At 35.6% G+C, this 27,104-nt stretch overlaps 2 protein-coding genes and 2 long non-coding RNA genes across 6 annotated transcripts; 1 reads left to right on the top strand and 3 right to left on the bottom strand.

The window, feature by feature from the left end:
- Positions 1–230: 230 nt before the first annotated feature.
- On the bottom strand, positions 231–1,480 carry LOC104724262 (uncharacterized). Of its 2 annotated transcripts, none has more exons than XR_015570441.1 (4): positions 1,252–1,480; positions 1,098–1,132; positions 862–991; positions 231–557 (listed from the first exon to the last, which is right to left on the bottom strand). It is a non-coding gene; the product is annotated as an uncharacterized LOC104724262 (long non-coding RNA). The 2 variants fall into 2 exon arrangements; XR_757601.2 differs by having other exon boundaries at positions 1,098–1,177; positions 1,252–1,454.
- Positions 1,481–1,614: 134 nt separating this feature from the next.
- On the top strand, positions 1,615–4,816 carry LOC104724260 (cytochrome P450 85A1-like). 2 transcript variants are annotated; one of them, XM_087470945.1, is made up of 10 exons: positions 1,615–1,716; positions 1,869–2,097; positions 2,170–2,494; positions 2,828–2,977; positions 3,061–3,306; positions 3,390–3,476; positions 3,564–3,642; positions 3,957–4,063; positions 4,331–4,455; positions 4,566–4,816. In XM_087470945.1, exons 2-10 carry the CDS (start codon positions 1,907–1,909, stop codon positions 4,651–4,653), a joined length of 1,398 nt encoding a protein of 465 aa, XP_087327071.1. In that variant the 5' UTR covers positions 1,615–1,716; positions 1,869–1,906; the 3' UTR covers positions 4,654–4,816. The 2 variants fall into 2 exon arrangements, with proteins under 2 accessions (XP_087327071.1, XP_010441026.1); XM_010442724.3 differs by lacking the exon at positions 1,615–1,716 and having other exon boundaries at positions 1,817–2,097.
- Positions 2,118–3,379, bottom strand: LOC147934529 (uncharacterized). Its single transcript, XR_015570442.1, has 3 exons — positions 3,175–3,379; positions 2,509–2,997; positions 2,118–2,424 (listed from the first exon to the last, which is right to left on the bottom strand). It is a non-coding gene; the product is annotated as an uncharacterized LOC147934529 (long non-coding RNA).
- Positions 4,817–10,113: 5,297 nt separating the features above from the next.
- LOC104724259 (germin-like protein subfamily 1 member 11) lies at positions 10,114–11,090 on the bottom strand. The gene is made up of 2 exons (XM_010442723.2): positions 10,901–11,090; positions 10,114–10,805 (listed from the first exon to the last, which is right to left on the bottom strand). The coding sequence occupies exons 1-2, from the start codon at positions 11,028–11,030 to the stop codon at positions 10,264–10,266; spliced, it is 672 nt and encodes a 223-aa protein (XP_010441025.1). The 5' UTR covers positions 11,031–11,090; the 3' UTR covers positions 10,114–10,263.
- Between the last annotated feature and the right edge of the window lie 16,014 nt (positions 11,091–27,104).

The following is a 27,104-nucleotide window of genomic DNA, read 5'->3' as shown; positions in this document are numbered from 1 at the left end:
TATTTGAAAAATGATGTTGTAATAAGTTTATGTTGTATTGTTGTATTTGGAAACTTATGTTGACTAAAGAGTCTAAACTTATGTTGTATTGTTGTATCTCGAAACTTATGTTGTACTATACTTATGTTGTATTGTTGTATTTGGAAACTTTATGCGGAATTGTTGTATTTTGTAAACTTATGTTGTATTAACAGTCAGTCTATAAACAAGCCTGCAGTAACATAAATGTAAGTCTGCAGTAACATCTTTATTAACATAACATAAATACAAGTCTGCAGTAACAAAAAAAAAATAAAAATATACATGAAGTAAACATAATAGAAAAACAAGTCTGCAGTAATATAAATATTTCTGTAGTAACATAAAAATAAGTCTGTGAGACATAATCCAAAAAGTAAGTCTGCAATAACATAATTGGAAAATAAGTATGTGATCATTAGCCGGCAACGTTAATAAGTCTGAGCTCTTCAATCTTCTTCACACAGTCTTGTGCTTTGTTGACTTGAATTACATTTCCATAAGTATTTGTTACGCTCTCATATGTGTGTTTCCATAACCTGTAAATTGTTTACAAAATTGAGCTAATTATCTAACAAACCATGTAACTTAGAACAAAAAATCTGCAATTTATCAAACCTAAACCTTCAAATTCATTAACTAAACAAATCTCCGATGAGCAACAAATAAATCTGCTGAGACTAACAAATAAATCTGTAGTAACATTATACTCAGAAAAAACAAGTCTGCAGTAACATAATACTCTGAATATTAAGTCTGCAGTAACATATACTCCAAAAAATAAGTCTGCAGTAACATAATACTCTGAAAAATAAGTTTGTGGTTAGCAAATCTTCCACTTACAAAGATTGGGGTTTACACCATTGTCACTGCCGCCACCTTCTTTTCCAACCTCTAAGCATCAAAACCATAGCAAAGATGATTATATATAGTAGCCACTCTCTTTCACAAAAGCAACTTATCAAACCTAAATCTGCAAATTCATTAACCAAACAAATCTGCGATGAATAACAATAAATCTACAAACAGTAGTAAACAAATCTGCCACAAACAGAAATTAGAGTTTTAAAAAGTTTTACATCATTGTCACAGCCGCCACCTTCTTCTCCATCCTCTGAACATCAAAACCAGAGCAACGATGATTAAGTAAATGGTCACTCTGTTTCACAAATAAAAAGATGGTTATAAAGAGTGGGAAAGAGCGACGAAAGGTGGCCGGAAGCATTGTATCACCGTCACTTGGAAGAAGAATCATCTCGTCGTCGTCTTCGTCGTCGCCTGAAAAGGTCGAGAAAGTGTCTCGCTGTTGCTTGAAAGAAGCAGCATCTCGTTATCGCTAAAGAGGATAGAGAATTGCCGGTCGTTGCGAATCGTCGTCGAGAGAGAATTGATGAAAGTGAGAAAATGTGAAATTTTTATCTTTAGGGTTGTGTTTTAGTTTTTGTCCACAAAAAACAAATTTAGCGATTTTGTTTTTCATTTTTTAATTAATAATTAAATTATAATGGCAATTTTGTAAATAAAAATAAAAACAGGTCAAAAGGTCATTTAGCAAAAGATATAGGTCATTCTAGCTATGCTATCCAAAAGAGAGTTATTCTAGTTATTTCAATAAAGATATGGGTTATTCTGGGTAATTTTCGCTAAGAAAAATATACACAGAATTGGTGTGATTCTTTCTTTATTATTTTTCCTATGGTAAGTCCATTATCAGTCTTCTCTCTATCTCTCTGAACATGCTGCATACTTGACTTAGCTTTCTATATAAACACACCCTCCTAGTCTCAACCACATTCCATAACCATCTCTCTCTTTCTCACTCTATCTCTCTGTGGTCTGTTTCAAAACAGAGTAAAGAACATAGAAAGAAACAAGAAAAGAGAGTGAGATGGGAACTGTGATGGTGATGATGGGTCTACTTGTTATCCTCGTCTCGCTCTGCTCTGCTCTTCTCCGATGGAATCAGATGCGATATACCAAGAATGGTCTTCCTCCTGGAACCATGGGATGGCCAATTTTTGGGGAAACCACCGAGTTCCTCAAACAAGGCCCCAACTTCATGAGAAACCAAAGACTCCGGTAAAAAAAAAACATTCAAATAACCAAATCAAGATTTTGTTTCTCCTCTTATAACTAACTTAGAATCAACAGATATGGGAGTTTCTTCAAATCTCATCTTCTTGGTTGTCCAACATTAATCTCGATGGACTCAGAAGTGAACAGATACATTTTAAAGAACGAATCAAAAGGTTTGGTTCCTGGTTACCCACAATCTATGCTTGATATACTCGGGACTTGCAACATGGCTGCGGTTCATGGTTCGAACCACCGGCTAATGAGAGGCTCGCTTCTCTCTCTTATAAGCTCGAACATGATGAGAGATCACATCTTGCCTAAAGTCGATCACTTCATGAGAAGCTATCTTGGTCAGTGGAATGAGCTTAAGGATATTGATATCCAGGACAAGACCAAACATGTATGTTTTTTTACCTTTCTCTCTCGCTTTTTACTTTTTGTTCTTCCTTCTCTGTTTCTTCAGGTATCAGTATATACCTTATAAGAGAAGGTTAAAAAAAGTATTAATAAATTTTACAGTTTTCTTAATTGATTCTACTGTACCCATATGGTTTACAATTTCTGATAGAGACTGATAAACAAACTGATAATATTACATGGATGGGTACAATAGTAAATTATTGAGAATGTTTGTCTTTGATTGTATCCGAGAATATTTGTCAGAATTTATATTTTATTTTTATGTATCTTTTGTATATTTTTAAAATATAGTTTTTGGGTGGGTTTTTTGCAGATGGCATTTTTATCTTCACTGACACAAATCGCTGAGAATTTAAGAAAACCATTCGTTGAAGAATTCAAAACTGCGTTCTTCAAGCTTGTTGTTGGAACTTTATCGGTTCCAATCGATCTTCCCGGCACGAATTATCGTTGCGGAATCCAAGTAAAATACTCGATCTCGACCTTGATTACAGAATATAAATGAGAAAAATAAGATAAACTGAACTTTTTTCGGTTTCTTTTCAGGCAAGAAAGAACATTGATAGGTTGCTAAGAGAGCTGATGCAAGAACGTAGAGATTCTGGAGAAACATTCACAGACATGTTAGGTTACTTGATGAAGAAGGAAGATAACCGATACCTGTTAACCGATGAAGAGATAAGAGACCAAGTCGTCACTATTTTGTATTCGGGTTACGAAACTGTATCTACGACTTCTATGATGGCTCTTAAGTACCTTCATGATCACCCTAAAGCTCTTCAAGAACTCAGAGTATGTCCCTAAGAAAAGAACATAACCGGTTGTTACTATTCTATGGTTCAATTATTTGATTTCGGATTGTGATGGAATTGCAGACAGAGCATTTGGCTATAAGGGAAAGAAAACGACCAGACGAACCACTCGGTCTGGAGGATGTGAAGTCAATGAAGTTCACTCGAGCTGTTAGTATCGAACATTAATGTTATACTAACAATAACTAAGCATTACACGTTAGCGTTTAATTAATCATTACTAATTATTTATTACAGGTTATCTTTGAGACATCAAGATTGGCAACGATCGTTAATGGGGTCCTAAGGAAAACTACTCGTGACTTGGAAATTAACGGTACCTCTATATATATTTATATGTATTTTTTAATTACAATTCCTTTGTCGGGTTTAATATAAATTTATAGTTTTTATATTTATGAAAAAGGGAGAGAAATAATGTGAGCATGTGGTGGACCTTAAGTATATCAATGATTTAGAGTGTATTATGAATACCAACCAAATCCAGCTATGAAAGCATCCTCTTTAGTGTGAGCCATCTTTGTGAATTTCACTTCCAATAATTTTGACAGATTATAGAAAACATTTTTTCTGAGTGTGTGTTCTTTAATTAATTTTTGTATCCTGATCATGAATCTTTAATAATTGCAGGTTATTTAATCCCAAAAGGATGGAGAATTTATGTTTACACGAGGGAAATTAACTACGATGCAAATCTTTATGAAGACCCATTGATCTTTAATCCATGGAGATGGATGGTAAGTTTTGTATGTCAAAAATTTAATATAAAACAAATCGCATTAGAGTTTTAGTTTTATATGATTATCAATGCAATATTTAAAATGATCTTATATTAGTAAAGTGTAAAAAAATGTGAATATTCTTTTACATAAGTGTGAAATGTTTTAAACAACATTAAATTTAGAATACGAGGACTAGTAATGTGGTTCTCGTTTCCTATGTTTTTCCTTTGTCTGAAAACGTTTGATTGAAAATGAGGGTTATATTGGTTTTTTTGAATGCAGAAGAAGAGCTTGGAGTCACAAAACTCATGCTTTGTGTTTGGCGGTGGAACAAGGCTTTGTCCTGGTAAGGAACTAGGGATTGTTGAGATCTCGAGCTTCCTCCATTACTTTGTTACGAGATACAGGTGTGTTCTTGATGATGATCTAATTTTGTTTTGTTTGAAGCTATTGTGGTTTTATTTGAAAAGTTTGTGTTATAATCTAACTCTTTCTTACGAATTAATTATAATGGCAGATGGGAGGAAGTAGGAGGGGATAAATTAATGGTATTTCCAAGAGTTTTTGCACCAAAGGGCTTCCACCTTAGGATTTCTCCCTACTAATATATAACTTTTTATTTGTAAATAACCCCTAGAAAATCATTATAGAAGAAGCAATATATGAAGACATAAGAAGATATTCTATTTTTTTTTTGCTCTATTTGACCCATATTTTTTGCTGATTTTTTCAAATGAAAATTGAGGTAAAGTTGGAGTTTTTCGGCAATTTTGAAAGTTTAATATTTTTCACATTATTCCCAAAAAAAGATATACAAATAAAGGACATGTCTCAGTAACTCTCAATCTCCCAAATATTCATTGACAACTTCCCTTAACACTCCATAAGATCTAACCCCGGTCATATTACCCATTTTATGTTTAAAGACATAGTAGGTCGGAAAGCTGGTTATCTCATAGAGCCCTGCGAAATTTGTCTAGAATAGTGTCAAGGAAGTAAAACTCAAACCTATCGAAACCTCCGAGGCCAACAGGTCAATTATGTCGCATTGTTGTGTGTATGGGATGCACAACTGGTTCATAAACATAACAATTACTGGATTCAAGGCTTGACACATAAGTAATTCCCAATCCTCTTCTGAGATAGTCCGCACTACGTACTTAACCGTTAGCAATTGTTAGAGATATAAAATTATACATATTCATCAATGAAAGATGGGTTATTATAATGAGTATTGATAGAATAAAAGAAGAAATTTAAAATATTTAAAATTTGAGTATTATGAGTTCCTATGACATCGTACCAGATAGAGTCCAAACTTTATTCTCGTCTGAGATATCTTTCGAGAAATGCTTTTCAATGTATATGTTCCCGAAATCTATCCTTATATTCCTATGAAATTGAAAGTTATCATCTAATTATTGATTAATTTTTCTAAAAATGATAACATTAGAACACTAAAAAAATAAGAATAAGAATTTTTTTTTCCTACCAAAGAGAAAAGAAAGAAAAAGAGAGAGCTTGTACTTCTCTTTTACTAATATAGGGATTATTACATTTTTTAAAAAGACATATATCTTTATAAATTTATATACATTTTTCACTGTTGTAAAGATATATTTCTATAAACATTAATTCATTTTTTAGATCATTAGTTTTTTCTTAAAATCCCCAAAAATAGTACTTGAAGAGTATATATTTCTAAAAACAATTAATTAATAGGTAACTAAATGAATTTTTTTTTCTAAAAAACCCAAAAATACTACTTGAAGAGAAGTTAGGAGAGAGAGATTATAACACTCTACTCTTACAATCTTGAAGGGGCTTGGGCCAGAAGCAATGGCCAGGAAGTGTTAAAGCCGAAAGAGATAGTGCACATTATCCACTTAAAAATCCAAAAATACAACACTATCTGAACTGGAAGTTTGAAATGGTTAAAAAAATTAAACTTGTTTACTCAAGTCTCAAAGAAATAAATAAATAAATTTAAAGGATGCATTTCAAATTTAACCTAATAACTTTTTTTTCAACTTTACATGTTTTTTTTTTGTCAACCAAATCCTACTATATTAATTGAGAAGTAAAATTATGAAACTAACTTTATAAAATGTTAAAAAATTACATTGTCATGCCATTGGTTTTAAATAGTTATTAGTTTTCAAAAAAAAATTCTCTCTCTAATTAATTACGGACAAAAATTACTAAATAATGTTTTCAAAAATATAAACTAATCAGAATTTCAAAAACTAAGATTTTATATTCAAGTAGACAATATGATTATTTTTAATAGCTAGATTTCGAAGATTTTGTTATAAAAAATTTATGATTCTTTTATCACCTTTTTTATTTTATTTACAAATTGTTTTGAATTATCATATAATACTTAGTTTAATAAATATGTAAAATATATTCTGCATATGTTATGATTTGAATTTTTAAAAATGAAGATATTTTACTCAATCTGTGAAAAATGTGTGTTTTAACTTTCCATACTAACGGGTTGGTAAAACTAAATTTATGTGGTTGATAAATTAATAAATTTTATTTTCTCACAATTACAATATTATAATTACTAGTTCAAAATATTTCACAAAATAATGATGCAAATACAACAAACAAATAATATAAAACTGTAATATACATCAAACAAATTAAAATACTTTAATATTCTAAAATAATTAGTATTCAAAAAGATATATAAATATTTACAGAATATTTGCAATATTAACAATAAATAATATCTCAAACGAAATAACTTTTTAAAAAAAATATAAAAATAATTTTTATTATTATATTATATTTTTTAGAAAATATTTTAGCATGGGATATTTCATAGTATATATTATAATAGAACTTTACATGATTCTATATGTGCTGGTTTCAATGATATTTCAAATGCACGAGTCGGAGAGTTGGGTCGCACAAATGTTAATGTAATTTTTTTGTTTGGTTAATTTTAAAGTAGCCTCGACTCAACTCAGATTATGTAAATCGAAATCGGTGTTGAAAAGTGGAAGAAATATTTATGTTTTCGAACGTTATTGAGAAAACGTTTCAAATTGTTTACGTACATATTTAAACCTATCGATGGTGAAGCCCTCCCTGAGCAACGGCTTAATGTATATGTGGTTCACCAACTAAGATTCCGTAGAAAGAAACATCACAACTAACTTTGAGGGTGTTTCATCACAAATAAAATGGACAAAACAATGACCAAACATCATGTTACGTTATTGATGAACGGATGGTACATGCACGATCCTTATACATACAAAGGTAGGGAAAAAAATGAAAGCAGTAACTAAAAGCACTATTTTTCATTTCACTATCCAATTTTTTTCTTTAGAGCCATGGTCACCTTAATTAGGATCCAACTGAAACACCCTTGCAAGGACATTCGGGTCTACTGGTGGTTTAGACCCAAACAAGGTGTTACCAATAATAATCCCACCAGGGTTTTGGCTACTTAGCCGGTAGTCTAAACAAACAAATCTCTCCTTGGGTTCAAATACAGTGAAATGCATATCTCTAAGGCCTTGATTGGAAAAGCATATGAAAAAGCTTTTTTAATTTTATCATCCAATCAACATTTATTAGGAGAGCATATAAGGGAGCATTCAGAAGCTACATATACTCTCATATGCTCTCTTCCTATATGCTCTCATTTGAAACATTTCCCAAGCATTTAGAAATAAAATTAAAAAATATATTAAATTAATTTTAAATAATTAATTTATTTTGTAAAAATAGAAAATTATAATTTTATAAAAGATAAATTTATTTGTTATAAGATAATATATATGAGAAACTACTTAATTTTATTATTAAAAATAATATAATAATTTATTTAATACATTAAAATATTAATGTGGATATAACGTTTATAATATATATTTTTGTTTTATTTTAGTTTAATGTGTTATATTATATATTTTTAAAAAGTTATTGAAATTAAAAATGTAAATATAGATATAAACTTTTATAAAAAATTATAATATATATTAATTATTTGTAATTAATGTGTAACATTATAAATATATATATAATTAAAAATTATTAAATTACACATATATATATATATATATATATATATAACAATTTATAAAATTGATTAAATCTAAAAAATATTTTTTAAAAATCATATAGCAATGAGTGATAATTTTTTTTTTAATGAAACACATTTAAATTATATATTTTTAATTAATATCATATATTTAATATAAATATAATATTTAATACTCCACTGCTATACCAATCAAGTAAATGTGTTATATTAATCAGAGCATACAACTTATGCAGCTTAATGCTTATGCTGCGTAATGCTAATACTATAGTATATGTGGTTCCAATCAAGTCCTAGCCAATTTTTTATTATTTTTTTTTTTTTTGCTTCCTAACTATCAGTTGAAATTTTTTTTAACGACTATATATTTGAGTTTTTAGGTATGGCCACAGGATAAAATCAATATTTATTTAACTGATGAAATAAAAATGAGCAACTCATATAGAAATAGATTTCTATAATAATAAATAATGAAAAGTATATAATAATAAAAAATCTGCTAGAAGAATAAATTATAGAAAGTTATACGGATGTAGTCATGTCATCTGCAAACATATTAATAAAAGAAAATGTTAGATTTTCACTCACTACCGCTTTCGAAGTGGTCAACGAACCATAGAGACATGATAACATTAGTTCATGAAGAAACTTGAAGGTGTAGAGGCAATGGCCAACATTGTGACGTTACTCATGGTCCTTAATTAAACGAATACTTTATGATCAGAACTTGGCCTGTTGATTATATTTTCTCAACTTGTCATGAATTTATACGTGCTAATTTCATATTTTTCATTTGGTCATGCAGCTGAGTTGACTCGACCAAATGTCAATATGAAACTGTTGTTGGGTTTGATTGTTTCTTTAAGTTAGTAGGCACACGAATATATCAATATACATTATACATCTATATATACATTTTTAAGTACATTTTGAGTTCTACTCTTTTAATTTTGATTATTTAAAATTTAATCCCTACAAAATTACACTAAAAGCAATAAGTAAAATATAGTAAAGTGACAAAATCAATTTTTTTTTATAGAAACTAATTAATTCTACTTAAATTCCTTATTAATATCAAATTTCTTTTCTATATATGTCCCAAAATAAAATAAAAAATAGAAAAATCAATCATTAAACTGTATACACCGAAAAATAACAATCAGTTAAATTAAATAACTATATATCAAACAAAACAATAATAGTAAAATAAAAAATATTATTCTGATCAATTATACATTATACAAACAGTTATAATTCATAATTTTACTGTTTTATTCTGATAAAATTATAATAATTTAAGAATAATTGTATCACCGCTTAATATAAAAAATATTAAAATTAAAAATATATAGTTTTATTACTAAATTAAATACCGTTAAAATCAAATATCATTATAAATAAAATTAAATAATTGTCTCGTGATGTACCACGAGTTAAATCCAAGTATGTATGTAAATCAAAATCGATGAACCTAATTTAAATTAAAGAGATAAAGCCTCTTGCCGTGTATTTTTTGTTTTCTTAATGGGATATCAATCACCACAATGTAAATTAAATGTAATTGATACTCTTTGTAATTCTTTAGGAAACTAGATATATATACGCTTCTAGCTATATATTTTTGTAATCGTCATTGTGAAGAAGATCATCAGAAACTTCTTCTCTCGACTTGTTCATGGTATCAGAGCTCTGACAATTTTTTTTTCTTTTTTCTTTTATTCCTTGTAATAACCTGGTAAAAGCTATATGTTTGTAACTAAACTTTTCATACTAAGTGCAATTTCACATCCATTTCTAAAATAAAAAGTTTCTTGACAGCTTTTACATGCGATATGTTAAAAACTTTCTCTAGTATCTTGACGTAAGTCACCACATTAAAGGAAAAAGATGCTAACGTAAATCTATGTTCAGTGAAAACATGCGATATTTAATGTCTATTAAGTCTCATTTTGTGATAGTATTATTCATGACATTTTCTTTATTATTAGGACTTAAATACTTGTTTCGTGAAAGAAAAAGCATTGTTTATATAGAATCTGAACCAGACAAAAGCAAAGAAAGACATCATTGTCATGATACGATGAACGGAAATACAAGACCCTGATTCAGGCAGAAGTAAATAAAAATCAAAGCAATTCAAACCACGATGTTATTATTTCTTGAACTTGCCCTGTAGATCCACGACAATTCTAGGGTCCAACTGGAACGCCCTTGCAAGAATATTTGGGTTTATGGCTGGGTTAGACCCAAACACGGTGTTGGCAATAGTGATGACACCTGGGTTCTGGCTGCTTAGAGCGGCGAATGCAACCGCTGGTGAATGACCAATGTTTGCTTGGAAATGGATGAGTCCCTCTGGAAACACAAATACATCACCTGCGTTGAGTGTTTTGCTGATGAGGCGATTGTCTGGGTTTGATGTTACAAACCCAACTAGAAGTGTTCCTTCCCCGACAACCAAGATCTCGGTGGCACGTGGATGGGTGTGAGGTGGGTTCTGTCCGCCAATTCCATAATCGATACGGACAAGTGAGATTCCAAGGGTGTTTAACCCTGGAAGGTTGTTAACATTGACGGCTGTCACATTTGATCTGACTGCATTATTTACGGGTCTTGCATTGTGAAGCCCTGAGAAAGAGAAGTCATCCGCGGTCGCGAGCTTTGGGTCTTTGCAGAACTTTCCGTTAACAAAAACTGAACAGATTAGCCAAAGTAAATAAAGTGTGTAAGAAATGATAAATAATGTATAAGTGAAAGTAAAAATAATTAGGAAGTGATCATGTACATACCACCGTCTGCTGGGGTGTTGACACCAACGCAGAAGTCTTGAAGAGGGCTTGGATCAGAAGCAATGGATAATGGAAGTGTTATAGCCAACAGAGATAGAACTGCAAGAAATGAGAGACTCTTCATCGCCATATATTTTTTTGAAGGGCGGTAGGGTTTTTTTTTGTTTCTTGAATAAGTTTGTAGTGAAGAGGTAATAAACTATGAGACATATAAACCTCAATTTATAGATGAGTTTACGTGTTGAAATAGTCCATAGTCCATACACTTGCAAATCCAAGAAATTAAGTAATGAATTTGACATTTGAATTGATTAAATTATTTACATTTATTTTCCTGCACCACAGTATGTTTTGTGGTGGTAATATTTAAATTCCACAATACTAAGAAAATTCAAACTTTTAAAAATATTTATTAATTCTCCAACGAATTCATGATGCAATTGAAGTTTGAAATGGCAAGTGTTAGCAATAATATATAGTTGAACAAATTATAGGTTAGAGATTGAATTCGTTGAATGATTCTTCTTTCCTCAACTTGTCAATTTATTTTCACTGACTCGAACAACGGTCAATGTGAACGTGCTGGGGTTTGCTAAAATGTGTAATGAGTTCGGATAAAATATAATGAATTTTGATATAATAAAAAGAGAAAATTACTCAAACAACACATATAAGTTGATGGTTTACTCTAATAGCACATCTGACCAAACTTTTACTCAAATAACAAATAAAAGTTGAAAAATGACTTTAAAACTTTCTTATTATTCTGGCGATTTACAAGCCCTCGTCGTCATTGCCGCCGCCGGAGTGAGTTTCTTTTCCCTTCTAGTTTTATTTTGTATTTAATAAAACCTATCGTCTTTGTTTCTGGGTTTGTGGAGCCGCCGAGGTGTGGGTTGTCAATGGAGTCTCTCATCTTCGTATCTTGTTCCACATCCAGGCCATGCCACTGTCCAATTGGTTGGTAAGAATGTTTTATTGTAATTTTTGGTTCCTTAGTGTTAATGATAGCTAACATGTAGGAAAGAAATGATTTGATTCAAAACAAGTTTGTTGATTCCAAAGATCTAGTATTTTGTTTGAACTTTGGATCCAGATTATCATTAATTTAGGATTTGATCAAAAAGAGCATTATGGTTTTTATTTCTCACCACCAGACTATCATTTTCATGAGTCTTATGAATTTGTGTTGAATTTTTAGATGATTATGACTTATGAAAAAAACGTATTATGACTGTTCTGTGAACATTGTGGTTTTGACGAAGCCACCAAAATCAGTATAAAAATGCAGGAAAGTAACATCACTTCTCACGTTATATAGGATGTAGAATGAAGTGATATAGGATCTCATGATTTCTTTTAATATACAGAGCAAGCATAACACTCTAAAAAAATTAATGAAGAGTTCTGAATCGAACATAAGTGGCGACCATGTTCGGCTTTTATGTATCTATGAAAGGTAATTGATGTTTATGTCTCATAATATGCTTGATGTGTATGGCAATATGCGGTGCTTTTAGTGGAGCTCTTATTCTGTACTCAATCTTGTTTGGATGACTTACAGTTTGTGTTGTGTCTTAGGGGATTATTTTGCTCATATTATAAGAGCAAATTAAAGAGAAGAATCACTCCAAATATGCATGTAATCGGTGGTGGACCTTCCCAGAGTTGATGGTTTTTGGAGAAGATTTTAAGAGCTTCATTTTAGAACCGGAAGAATTTGATGCATCTCTTGGATGGATCTGAGATCGGCAGAAGAAAACTAACAGAAGGAGAGAAGTTCTCCATTGATCAAAGGATGAATCAATCAATCTAGGAACAAATCTCTAGTTTGGTTTGTTGGTTTTTTTTGTTCTTTTGTAATATTTATATTTTTCTGATGATAGATTCGATTAAAATGCCAATTTTAATGTTTAGGTTTGAACTGGTTTTGGGAGATTTTCGAATCATTTTAATTGTTAATATGTCCCAATTTGCATAATACAAAATGTCTTGGATAACACATGAATAAAAACATGATTCGTTGCAACAAACCATCACTGGATTCTTTGCAACATTAGGTGATATTCTTATGATTCGGAGGTTAGTTCGGCGATGGTGGCTGCGACGAGGAGGCGGAAGTTAGCCGCCGTGATTTAGTCAAAATCGTTAAAAAAATCAGAAAAGCTCCTATTACTAACTGCTAAGCTTTGAAACCATAGATTTGAAACACTTTTGAACAACCTATAACCACTGCACTACCTTATCTTACAATGTTATTATCAATTAAAATCATATATAAACCTAATATTAAATAAAAATACTGCAAATTTCGTAAAATATTTTGTTTTGACCTAAAACAGCAATAGTATAAATCTGTCAAACCAATTAACTTTATCACGTCTATATGTTTAACTCTATTTTACTTTTGTTATTTCAGTAACAAATATGTCTACCACTTCATTAACTTATAACTATATCGCTTTTAATTATGTCTATCAATATGGACATATCTACCATCGCGTATAACTATATATGTCATATAAATCTATCTCCGTCTATATGTCTGGCATAAAGACTACATAAATCTGTCAAACAAATCTGCCACCCGACATAAACCTATTATATATGTCACCATTGTACTAATATCTCTATAAAAAATTAATAATTCTATCATTATTACAATAAATCTATCCAATATATCTACTGATAACCATAACTCCGCCACCTATATTTATGTCTGCCATCGCTAATATATCTCTACCAATTTAATCTACTTAATTATCAAACTCTATCTAATAACTCTACCAATATTTACATAACTCTATTGGAAAAATATGTCTATCAATACATATATAATTTGAGCGGGAATTTCTCCCCCCCCCCCAATCTTTGAACAGTTGTGTTAGAAACACATACGTGGCATCGCTTTTTAATGGCATTCTAAGTCATTTTATAACTTTTCTAAGCCATTACAATAAAGTTCCCGAATAAAAATAAATAAAACTGAAAAATTTAACAATACAGGAAATATTTGCGGATATTACAATCCATAACAGAATAGATACACTATTCATTTTCATTTCACTATAGTTTGATCGATGTAACGCATGGATCCTATATCTACTCTCGGGCTTATTGGTCTACCTTCTTTAAACATATGTAACTTTATTAATTAAAAAGTTTATAGTTTGGTAAATTAGTCATGGATAATTAAATTTCAAATAACTAATATAATTATTCAAAATTAATGGTGGAATTAATTGACAAGTTTTTCGAAGAAGGTGATAAAGGTAAGATTTTAAGGTTGTTTTATACATGAACTCAACAGAAATACAAACCTTTATGGGTATCACAAGTCTTGCTTCAAAAACATTTGTGGGTACTTATTGGATAGTTAATTAGAATATTAAATTCATAATTTGAATATGTGATGATGTGCTTGGTTGGATGTGATTTTGTGGATGCACTTTTGTGGATATCTTACGCATGTGAAGTAAAATGAATGACTTATGGATTAGGGTTTAAGATTTAAGGTTTAAGATTTAGGTATTAGGGATTATGTAGATGATGTGAATACCACGGTCATGTGAAAACCAACAGAATTTGTGGTGCTAGTAATAATTTTAGGGCTTATATGGATTTAGTGTCAATATTTTGGGTTTAGGGGTTAGGGTTTAGAACTTAGAGTTAGGGTTTAGGCTACAACGACAACATCAAATCCATATTTAGATTTAAACTTTAATTTTTAGAGTTTTACAATTTTTGGATTTAGGTTTAGGGCTTATATGTATGGATTTAGTGTTAATATTTTAGGTTTAGGATTTAGGGATTAGAGTTTAGGGCTTAGATTTAGGGTTTACGGTACAACAAGAATATCAAATCCATATATATGTGGTTATGTGGATACCAATAGAATTTGCGGATACTAGTAACACATGTCATCCATGAGAACATTTTTTTGGTGGATGAGCAACCATAAACAATTGACACAACTGTATTTTCCCCTTTCTCATCATTTGAGAGATCTTTCAAATACTAACACCAAAAATGGTCATCCATATTTCTAAAAACATATCCAAATGGATAACTATTTATGGATGCAATATTTTGTTAATCCATTATGTATCTAAATTAAGCTTAAAGTATGTAGACAAACAATCAATTTCATATTGAAATGTTAGTTAAATAAATTAATTAATTTTAGTTGATTTGACTGTAAGCACTAATTCAATTGTATTTGAATTATCTTGGACTCATAAATTATTTTATTTAATTTGGAAAAACAATTTGAAATATGCAAACAATGTTTATCTACAAGTTACAGTTGAAATATATTATTTAAATAAAATGAAAAACAAATGTTGAAGAAAAATAACCAAAAGCAAAAGGAAAAGAGAAGAGAGAGAAATGAGAAGAAAAGAGAAAATATAATGATAAATGTTAGAGATGAGTTAGGGATGTAAATTAACATTTTACATGTTGAAAGTATAGTGATAGCACAATGTGGGTGTGTATGTGATTAAACTATGAAAAAATAGTTGTAAATGCAAATATCTCTTTTAAATATGGGTTTGTTGGAGAACATATGAACCATGTATTGAGCTCATGTTATAGATGAGTACAAATTGTGAACTAGTCCATTCCAAATTGTGAACATATACACCTGTAAATACAAAAAATATAAATGTATATCAATTATAGTCTGAATTATTCAAGAAATTGTTGTTCCCTCAACGCACCATGTTCATGGATCATGGTAATATTTCAATCGCACTAAATACGATAAGAAACTATAAGCAAAGTTTTAATTTCAAATGAAAATTATTAGTGTAGATAGAGTTATCTTTATATTTTAGCATTGATAGAGCTTATCTCTATATTGTTCTTATCATGTATAGATGTTGTAATTTCCAAGTATCTTTGGAATTCGATCCTAACAAACTCTTGTATAAATATGTGTTCACAAATAAGAATCATCAGTTATCACACTTTACATGGTATCAGAGCAATGGTATCAGAGCAACTGATTCAAATCTAATTTTTATTTTCAATGCCTCCTTCTTCTTCTTCCTTAACACAATCTCTTGTTTTTTTTTCTTTCTTTTTCTCTCTCTCTCAGTTCTCTTCTCTACCTCCTCTGAATCATCCCCTGTTTTTAATGTCGTTGAACCTCACAAAACGCTGATCTCTCTCAACATGAGAAACATCACTAAACTCTCGCCCAACAACTTCCTCACTTGGCGCGTCCAGATCCGCTCTTTACTCGAAGCACATGAGCTTCACTGCTTTATTGCTGATGAAGACAACATACCAACAGAAACGGTCACCACTGCTACTGTTGCAACTCAGTTTAATCCTAACTTTGCTGCCTGGAAGCGTCAAGACAAGCTCCTCTTCAGTTCCTTGCTTGGATTTCTCTCTTTTCCTGTCCAGTGCATTGTTGCTCGCGCCACAACCACCCGCAACATCTGGGAGATTCTCTCCAGCACTTATGGGAAGTCCTCACGTGGTCGCATCCATCAGATCAGAGATCAACTCAAGGAAAATATCAAGGGTAAAAAGTCCGTGAATGATTACGTGCGTGGTATTATTGACAAAAAAGATCAGATCGTATTTTTTGATGAACCTTTACCACATGAAGACATTCTTGAATACATCACCAACGGCCTCAACGAAGACTACACAGTTATTGTGGAAATGTTTCAAGGACATGACACACCAATTTCTATTGATGAGCTCCATGAAAAACTCATTGTGCAAGAAAACGCTTTAAAGGATGCAGGTGAAACCAACAACATTTCTGTTCATTCGACCAAATACGACACACCTCTCTCGTCAGACATATTGTGGTGGTTCTCACTCCTCTCGTGGTGGCTTTCGCCCCTCACGTTTGTACCTTGGCTGGTGTCAAATCTGTGGTGTTCAGGGCCATGGTGCTAAACATTTTCTGCAGTATCACCAGACCTCACCATAGTTCTCTTACCCTGCTCATCAATTCAAATCTTTCTGCGGGTCTGCTCCTTCATCGACAATTCATCTGCCTCTTCCAGCTACACAATGGCGTCCTCAGGCTCATCACACCACTGGTGGTTCCCAGCCTGACCTCACTCCTTATCTTCTTGATAGTGTTTCCTCTCATCACATTGCCAAACCTAACATGGTATCAGAGCCCAAGGTTCAAGTTCTGGTGGACCTAGAAAAAGTGACCTAGAAAATTGGATACGAACATGCCTTTTGTTAAACCAAGTAAGGGGGGCCCAAGAAGGGGTTTATTATCGGTCCAAGTGGGATTGGTTCGAGATGGAGTTATCATCTCAAGGAGGCGTGTTAAGTTCCACATCGGAAGTTTGAAGGAACTATCATTAATATATAATGGGTTAGGGTAAATCCACTAATTGCCTATTTGTTTTTGGTTGGAAGTGTAACATCCGCGAACCAGATATTGCATTTTTGATCTGAGTGTCGATCGACACCATGGGTGTATGGATCGACACCAACAATTCTGGATTCGACCGGTTTGTCTTGATTGCCATTGGTTCGGTTTGGTTCAACTAAAAATCCCTAAACCGACATATTTAAGAGGTGGGTCGACGAAAAGGGTTGGGAGAGGTTTTCTTTTTGTCGACGCTTAAGTGTTTTAGAGAGAAAAGGAGACTTGTGAGTGTTCTTGAGTTTTGGAGAGATTGTGGTGGTTTTTGGAGAGATCTGTTGCTGGGATTGCATCAGAAGCTTGCTAGGAGTGTGTGGTTGCGGATTTTGATTCAGATTCTCCTGCAAAAGAGGTGAGGGCATGACCATGGCTTATCTAAGCTTGAGAATTCTATGTTTTTGTTATTTTTGAGTTGTTTGAATGATTACTTGCTTGCTTGTGGCTGTTTTGGTGTTTCTACGTCCTTATGTGGCTTATGAATGAGTTTGGGATGGTTGAGAAGCGTTGGGAAGCGGAGATCTACAAGAGAGCGTCGAGGAAGACGATGCTCGACATCAGTGTCGATCGACACCATTGGTGTGTCGGTCGACACTTTTGCGAGGACAGCTCGGGAATCTTTGGGAGTGTCGATCGGCATGATGTGGAGGTGTCGGTCAACACAACTAGGGTTTTCCGGAGGTGTCGAGCAGGTGTCGGTCAACACCAGGTTATCTGTGTCGATCTGGTCGATGATTGCTTGTTTTCCGGGTTTGATTGTTATTGTTTGATGATTGCTTGACATTGGATTCTCAAATGCTTGTCTGTATAGCCCAGTAGATGGGAAGATTGTCTCACTAAGTATTTATGATAATACTTACGCATCTCAATTGTTGTTTGTGGTGTGCAAGTAAAGGTAAAGTGTGATCGTAGAATCAACGCGATGAGGAGAAGGATGTTCTAGAGGCTTGATTGATTGTGGTCTAGCTATTGTTAGGTTTCTAGTGTTGAGTTGATAGAACATTGTAGGATTTTGGAACTTGGTTATTTCATTGTTGGTTCTGGATTATTGCATTGTTGGTTATTGGATTGTTATTGTTGGAATTCTTATTGGTTTAATGGAATTGTTTTGTTATCCTCTGTTGTTGATTGTTACTAGGTTGTTAGTGGGTATGAGACCACTAGTGAATTAATATTATTATTAAAAAAACGGTAAAGGTTGTTTCATTTTGGTATCAGAGCCCTTACGGTTCTAGGTCTAGGGTTCACTGTTGCTTTTGCTGTTGGTGTTTAGGATTTCATGCTAGAGTTGATTGTATGAGTTGGTCAATTGCGTGTGGCATGAGGTCCTAGAACATCCACTTCGAGCCTGCTTTGTGATTCCACAGTGAGTTGTGTTCTTGTGATATTAGAATTATTTGTTTGCTTAGCCTTATGTTCTTGGTGATACAGATGGTTAGAGGTGAGAAAGCTGTTGGTCGTGGGCGTAGTCGTGGTCGTGGTCGGGGATGGGGTCAGGTTCCTCAGGCCAGTGAGAGTGTGACCCAGAGCATGGCCAGCGAGGAGGTGGCAGAGTCACAGGTTCATCCTAGTGTGTCTGCAGACCAGGCTGGTATGGGTAGCGGTAGGGTTGATGGGCCCGGTGTCGGTCATGGTGTTGCCCCGTGAGTGGGGGTTGCAGCGGATGGTGCTCCAGGTAGAGAGGATGTTTTGATGGGCTTTCTGGCTCAGGTTTTGGCGCGGCTTCCAGCAGCAGTGCCGCCAGAGGTTTGTGGGCAGGTTCCAGTGGTGCCGTCAGTGGTTGGTGGGCAGGTTCCAGGAGTGCAGCCTGTGGCGGGTTTGTAGGGAGGTGTGCAGCCGAGGGTCGAGGTAGTGGACGCTCAGTATGTGCAGATGATGGTGCAGCTGCAACGAGTGGGAGCAGGGTCATTCTCGGGAGGCACAGATCCGAGTGTAGTGGATGAGTGGAGAGAGCGGATGGAGGATATTTTCCAGTCGCTTCGGTGTCCCGACCAATATAGGGTGGACTTAGCAATGCATTATCTGACAGGAGATGCACGTGTGTGGTGGAGGTCAGTGACAACACGAAGGGTGTAGCAGGAGATGGGGTTCTTGGGTCACATTGTTTCTGCAGATGGAGTTTCAGTGGATCCCGAGAAGATTCAGGCCATTAGGGAGTGGCCGAGGCCGCAGAGTGCCACTAAGATCAGGAGTTTTCTGGGGTTAGCGGGTTACTACAGGAGGTTTGTTTTGGGTTTTGCGAGTATGGCACACCCGATGACTAAGCTTACGGAAAAGGAGGTTCCATTTGTGTGGTCACCGGAGTGTGAGGCGAGTTTTTCAAGCCTCAAGATGATGTTCACTACCACACCGGTGTTAGCACTGCCTGAGCAGAACGAGCCTTATGTTGTGTATACAGATGCTTCTGGAGTTGGTTTGGGTTGTGTGCTTATGCAGCAGAGGAAGGTTATAGCCTATGCTTCACGGCAGTTGCGGAAGCATAACGCTAATTATCCTACTCATGATTTGGAGATGGCAGCAGTAGTATTTGCTCTGAAGATTTGGAGGTCTTATCTGTATGGCGGGAAGGTACAAGTATTTACAGATCACAAGAGTTTGAAGTACATTTTTACTCAGCCTGAGCTGAATTTGAGGCTGAGGCGTTGGATGGAGTTAGTAGTGGATTATGATCTAGACATAGCTTACCATCTTTGTAAAGCTAACCTGGTTGCAAAGGTTTTGAGTCGGAAGCGAGCAGCTTCGGCTCATGAGCTGGATATGGAGGCGTTAGTGGGTGAGATTAATGCATTGAGGCTGTGTGCTATCTCGCAGGAGCCTTTGGGCTTGGAGGCAGCTGATCGTGCAAATTTGTTGAGCAGAGTTCGGTTAGCTCAGGAGAGTGATAAGGGGCTGGTGAATGCCTCTAAGGCTACGGGTTCGGAGTATCAGGTCTCTGCTAATGGGACTATCCTGGAGCATGGTCGGGTCTGCATGCCCAAGGGTGAGGATCTAAGGCAGGAGATACTGAGAGAGGCTCAGTCAAGCAAGTTCTCTATTCATCCAAGAGCGACCAAGATGTACCGTGACCTCAAGCGGTATTATCACTAGGTCGAGATGAAGAAGGACATAGCTGATTGGGTTGCGAAGTGTGACACCTGCCAGCTGGTGAAGGCTGAGCATCAGGTTCCTGGTGGTTTATTGCAGAGTTTACCCATTCCAGAGTGGAAATGGGATATGATCACTATGGATTTTGTGGTGGGATTGCCTGTGTCGAGGTCGTTTGATGCGATTTGGGTCATTGTGGACTGTTTGACTAAGTCTGCGCATTTTCTGTCCATCAAGAAAACTGATGAAGCAGCGGTTTTGGCCAAGAAGTACGTGAGGGAGATAGTTAGATTGCATAGTGTACCTGCTATTATTGTATCTGATAGAGATTCCAAGTTCACCTTGGTGTTCTGGACGGTGTTTCAAGCAGAGATGGGCACGAAGGTGCATATGAGTTCAACATATCATCCTTAGACGGACGGTCAGTCGGAGAGGACGATCCAGACTTTGGAGGATTTACTGAGGATGTGCGTGTTGGATTAGGATGATCATTTGAGCCTTGTTGAGTTTGCTTATAACAACAGCTACCAGGCGAGTATTGGGATGGCTCCTTATGAGGCATTGTATGGGAGGCCGTGCCGTACACCGTTATGTTGGACTCAGGTGGAGAAGAGGAGCATTTATGTTGCGGATTATGTTCAGGAGACTTCGGAGAAGATTTGGGTTCTGAGGCTGAACATGAAGGAGGCTCAGGATAGGCAGAAGAGCTATGCTGATTAGAGGAGGAAGGATCTTGAGTTTCAGGTTGGTGATAGAGTGACGGGGTCCGAACGGGTCATTGAGAGAGACTAAGTTGAGTCCGAGGTACATGGGTCCGTTCAGAGTAGTTGAGCGGGTGGGACCAATGGCATACCGACTGGAGTTTCCAAAGGTTATGCATTCGTTCCACAAGGTATTTCATGTGTCGATGCTGAGGAAGTGTCTTAACGAGGGTGATCAGTTGTTGGCTAAGATTCCTGAGGATCTTCAGCCCAACATGACCTTGAAGGCGAGACCGTTGAGGGTGCTCGAGAGGAGAGTCAAGGAACTTCGGAAGAAGAAGATTCCTTTGATGAGAGTCTTTTGGGATTGAGATGGAGTAGAGGAGCAGACTTGGGAGCCAGAGGTGAGGTTGAAGGCAAAGTTTAAGAAGTGGTTTCAGAAGCAGGCCACGACTTGAGCTTATCTAGCCGGGTCCTAGTTGTAGTCCATGGCTGGAGCGGGTATGGAGTATTCCAGCCCATCTCTCTTGATACTTGGCCGCTTTGGGGTGGTTGGTTGTGCGACTAAATACCAAGATGAGGTGGTGCTCGGGATGCGGGTTGATGGCGTGGATTGTTGTATCTTATTTTTTTTTTTTATGTATTTTCGTTGAGGTTGTAATGGTTATGACATTTTGAGATTAATAAGATGAGTATTTTTCTTTATGTTTGATTGTTTCTGTCATGGGAAAAAATAGAAATAGCTCGAGTTTCTATTTTTGGGAAGTCTCGATAAATAGAAAGTTTCCACAAAAGAGAGGTTTCCAGATTTAGAAAGTTTCTAAAAAGAGATAATTTTGTGGAAAGTGTTGAGGTAGATCTAGTCGGGAAATACTCGTGACATCAGAATTGTTTGCTCAAGGCCGTGTGGGCCCAAATCATGTGATACCGATAGCTCGATGGACTTTGTGGCTAGAGAGTGGGAGTGGTATGTTTGCTTCGGATGACGATCCGAGTGCGCGCTTTAGGGTGACGACCCAAGAGCGGGATTTTGAGACTCCCTGGATAACGTAGCTGTGAGCCGTGTCTCGGCAGTGAGCCGGTATGTCTCGAGGGTTGCGACTTGAGAGCGGGGGGAGTGTGTGTGAGTGACTTCCTGGATGCCGTAGCTTAGGGTGGTTAGCCTAAAAGTAGCACATCGAGTAGTACACGAAGTGATCAGAACCCTGAAGTAGCACAGCGAGTAGTACAAGAAGTGATTCAGAGAACATCAGTTGGGCCTAGATCGCATCCAGGTAAGTCTTATTCAATATTTTTGATCCTTGCAGGTCCCACCAACCCCAACAACGGCTAGAAGACTTGCTCATCAAGAGAGATCAAGTCTACTTTAGCATTTTCTTTTATTAGTTTATTTACTTTCCAAAAACAATGGTTTTCTGTTTGATTTTATTTGCTTTCCTTTGTTGCATTATTTTGCATTTATTTCGGCCTTAGGGCTAGCTGAAGGACTCTTATAAAGTCCCCATGCAGCAGTTGTACGATTTTTCACCTTTGATTATCAATAAAATACTGAATTTTCTTACTTTTTCTCTTTAAGTGTTCTTGAGAGAATAAGCTTGTTCTTTGTCTTGTGTGTGAGATTCCACAAGACTGAGTTTATGTACTGTATCAGAGACCAATCACATCTTTGTGGTGTACTTTAATCCGCCAGCACTTCCCCTTTTATCGATCCCACACGAGAGAAGCGACCGCTATCGTGTCAGATCTACATCATCGACCATCTTTCCTTCATAAGAGAGAAGCGACCGCCAGCTTGTGGAGCCATCATCTCTATCCCAGTATAAGACTCACCACCGAGTCTTGTATCATCTGGTATCAGAGCACAGTTCACGTTGTTCCCTTGCCAGGTTTATCTTTTCCATTTACTCTCATTTGATTTGTAGCTTTTGTTTTATTTTATTAAAATATATATATATTAAGAACCTTAGTTTGTTGCAGCCTTGTCTCTAGGTTGTTTAGTTTTATTTACAAATCAAAAAAAAAAAAATCACCGTTTGTTTCCGTTAGTCGTCTGTTTCACTGTTTCAGTCTCTGTATTAGTTGTTGCACTAGTTCATCTCGCATTTAAAAAAAAAATCCTTTTCAGCTTTTGTTGCATTGCTTTTATTGTCTAATACTGCTTTTCATTAGTAAAATTTCAAAAAAAAAAAAAAGTTTCCTTTATTTTCTTTGATATTTCTTTTTTTCGACTTCTGTGGTACGTTGATCCTTTGTTGTTTTTGTCTAAGCGCAGATCCGTTCTAGACACTCACTATGGGAGAAAACGCAGATATACCCCAAGACGCCATGATGCAAATGATGAGAACCCTCACAGAGCAGTTAGAGGACTCGGCGATAGGATAGGCCGTTTGGAGCAACCTCAGGCGAGGGTTGACGTTGGACCAGATCCAGAACAAAGGAATGTCCGCGACGAAGAAGACGAATCCATTGACATGGATGATGATGATCCACCACTAGATCCATTAAGACGTCAACATCAGTGGAGAGAAGATCCTTTGATGTGGAACCGTGCTAGAGAGGTAGAACCACGAGAACACAATCGAGATGTTAAACTAATACCTCCTACTCTTGCAGGAAAGTCTAATCCGGAGGTTTACATGGACTGGGAGAGACGTATGGAATACATATTCCAATGTTATGGCTATGGATAAGCTCGAAAAGTAGCCCTTGCATCGGCGCAGCTCACCGACAATGCCTTGTCATATCTCCCCAACTGCTGATGGTAGCAAACCGCTGCAAAAACGTTATCAAAGAGACTAACAAAAACGTTTTAGAAAATTGTCTCAGGGAACAAGGACTGTGGATGAGTATTTTGAGGAGTTTGAGAAGCTCATGAACTCATTGGAGCTGGAAGAATCGAGTGAGTCCCTAATGGCTCAATTCATTGACGGCTTGCAAGAGCGTATAGCCCGAAAGGTGGAGACATCGAACTACAGCAGCCTACATGAACTACTTCACAAGGCTGTACAAGTAGAGCAGCAAATCCAGCGTAAGATTTCTTTAAGGAACCGTACTAGAAACAACACACCTTGGAATGCAAGCAAAAATTGGAGCATGGATAAAGGCAAAACTGTAGACAATGACTCAAGGTTCTAGAACAAGTCTAGTGAGGCACCTAAAACCTCTAAACCCAAACCAGGTAAGTTCCCTAACACTAGTCAATCCCGTACCCGTGACATTACTTGTTTTAAATGTCAAGGCAGGGGACACATGGCGAGAGAATGTCCGAACCAAAGGGTGATGATTGTCACACCTAGTGGAGACTATGAGTCTCAAGACGAGCAAGATGAGTACAGACTGATCCAGAGAATGACGTGGAGTATACAGACGTAGGAGAACTCCTTGTGATCCGGCGTATGCTGAGTGTACTTGTCGACCCCGAGGAGAAATTTCAAAGGGAAAATATATTCCACACTCGATGCACAATCAATAACAAGGAATGTAATTTAATTATTGATGGAGGTTCTTGTACTAATTTTGCTAGCAAGTATATGGTGGACAGGTTAGGTCTTCAGAAAACAAAGCACCCAAGGCAATACAAACTTAGGTGGCTTAACAATGACACCGAGCTGAAAATTGCTGAACAAGTTATTGTATCACTCAGCGTCGGGAAATATCAGGATCAAGTCATTTGTGATGTAGTTCCAATGAGAGCCGGACATCTTCTTCTTGGAAGACCTTGGCAGTTTGATCGAGCTACAACTCACAACCGTGCTACTAATGTTGTTCAAAGAATGTTTAAGTACAGGTACAAGTGAGCTTGAACTACCCGCTGAAGTACGAGCTGTACTAGATCAATACAAAGACGTGTTTCCGGAGGAGATACCACCAGGATTACCCCCTATTCGTGGAATTGAACATCAGATCGATCTTGTACCAGGTTCTACTCTACCTAACAAACCAGCTTACCGAATGAATCCAGAGGAGTCTAAGGAGTTAGAGAAGCAAGTGCATGATCTTATGGATAAAGGCTACATCAGAGAGAGCCTCAGCCCTTGTGCGGTACCAGTTCTCTTAGTTCCAAAGAAGGATGGTACATGGAGGATGTGTGTAGACTGTCGAGCAATCAACAATATCACCATCAAGTATCGACATCCCATTCCAAGACTAGACAACATGTTGGACGAGTTAAGTGGTGCAATCGTCTTCTCCAAAATTGACTTGAGGAGTGGCTATCACCAGGTCCGAATGAGGGAAGGAGACGACTGGAAAACCGCGTTTAAAACCAAGCAAGGTCTCTATGAGTAGCTTGTCATGCCATTTAGGTTAACCAACGCCCCAAGCACCTTCATGCGACTAATGAACCAGGTTCTAAGGTCATTTATTGGTAAATTTGTTGTTGTTTATTTTGATGACATACTTATTTACAGTAAGTGCCATTATGATCACATTAAACATCTAGGGTTAATTTTGAAAACTCTTCGGAAGGAAGTCCTTTATGCTAACCTAAAGAAGTGCTCCTTTTGTACTGATAAGTGTGTGTTCTTAGGTTTTGTAGTGAGTAAACAGGGCCTACAGGTGGAAGAGGAGAAGATTAAGGCAATAAAAGAATGGCCTACTCCAACTTCGATTGGACACGTTTGCAGCTTTCATGGTCTCGCAAACTTTTACAGGAGGTTCGTCAGGGATTTTAGTACAGTGGCTGCACCAGTGACTGCCGTGATCAAGAAAAACGTGCCTTTCTCATGGGGAGAAGCTCAAGAACATTCCTTCAACACATTGAAAGAGAGGCTCACACAAGCACCGGTCTTAACCCTCCCAGATTTTGAAGTAATGTTCGAAGTAGAGTGTGATGCATCAGGCTTGGGAATTGGAGCTGTACTACATCAGAGAAAAAGACCTGTGGCTTTCTTCAGTGAGAAGTTAAATGATACAGTAACTTGAAGGGGCGTGATGGATTATATAAAGATTAATGATTAGAAATATTATTATCTCAAAGGAATATATAGAGAAAAATCGTACATTAGATAAATATAAAAAACTTAAATAATATATAAAAGGTTAAAACCTCTGCATTTATTGCCGATTGATTTTGAGTTGGAATGCATATAAACTCTGGAGTTAACATTTGAAATGGGAAGCATACTATTTTTCGTTCGATGATTATATTTTCTCAACTTGTCATGAATTTATACGTGCTAATAATTCATATTTTATTTCCTCATGCAGCTGAGTAGGCACACGAATATATATATCAACTTACATATGTATGTAAAATCAAAATCGATGAACATAATTTAAATTAAAGAGATAATGCCTCTTGCGTGTATTTTTTTCTTGTTTTATTAGGAAGGCCTCTAGTGATATTACGTAATATTTAACTTTGTCACATTCACATAAATTCAACCCATCGATTGTGAATCTGTCGTTGAATATGTGCGTTCACGCGTAATACGATAGCTAGGCATGACTCTTCTGATCATCAAAGTTTTGATTTCTCCAAATTAGTTTAACACTTATAATTTCAGAATGAGAGCAAGTTAAGTTACGTGAGTTACTTGGCAGGGTACCTTAAACCTGGTAAAACCGATATGTTTGTAACAAAACGTTTCATACTAAGTGAAATTTCACATACTAAAATAAATAAATCAAAAGTTTCTTGACAGCTTTCACAGGGAACAATTATAAACATTACAGAATCGAAATTAGGGTTCTCGTGTAGATGCTTGAGTGACCATTTGCTCCTCTTTTATCTTGACGTAAGTCACCATATTGAAGGAAAAGGAATACTAATGTAAATCTATGTACAGTGATTTTTTTTTCCACAAATGAAATTTTGATTATATCAAGAGTCAATACAAAATAGAATGTCCTAGCCATTCTGGTAAAGCAACAGAATCAGAATAGAAGTTATTATCTAGACAACCATATTTAGCTAAGCTGTGAGCAGCACTGTTACTTTCTTCTTAGTAAATATAAAAGAAGATGAAAATGACGTAAGTCTCATTTTGTGATCGTATTTTTCTTGAAA

Source organism: Camelina sativa, chromosome 11 (genome assembly GCF_030686135.1).
Source record: "Camelina sativa cultivar CO46 ecotype springtype chromosome 11, ASM3068613v1".
Lineage (NCBI taxonomy): Eukaryota > Viridiplantae > Streptophyta > Magnoliopsida > Brassicales > Brassicaceae > Camelina > Camelina sativa.
This window is presented reverse-complemented; position numbering and strand designations above follow the sequence as displayed.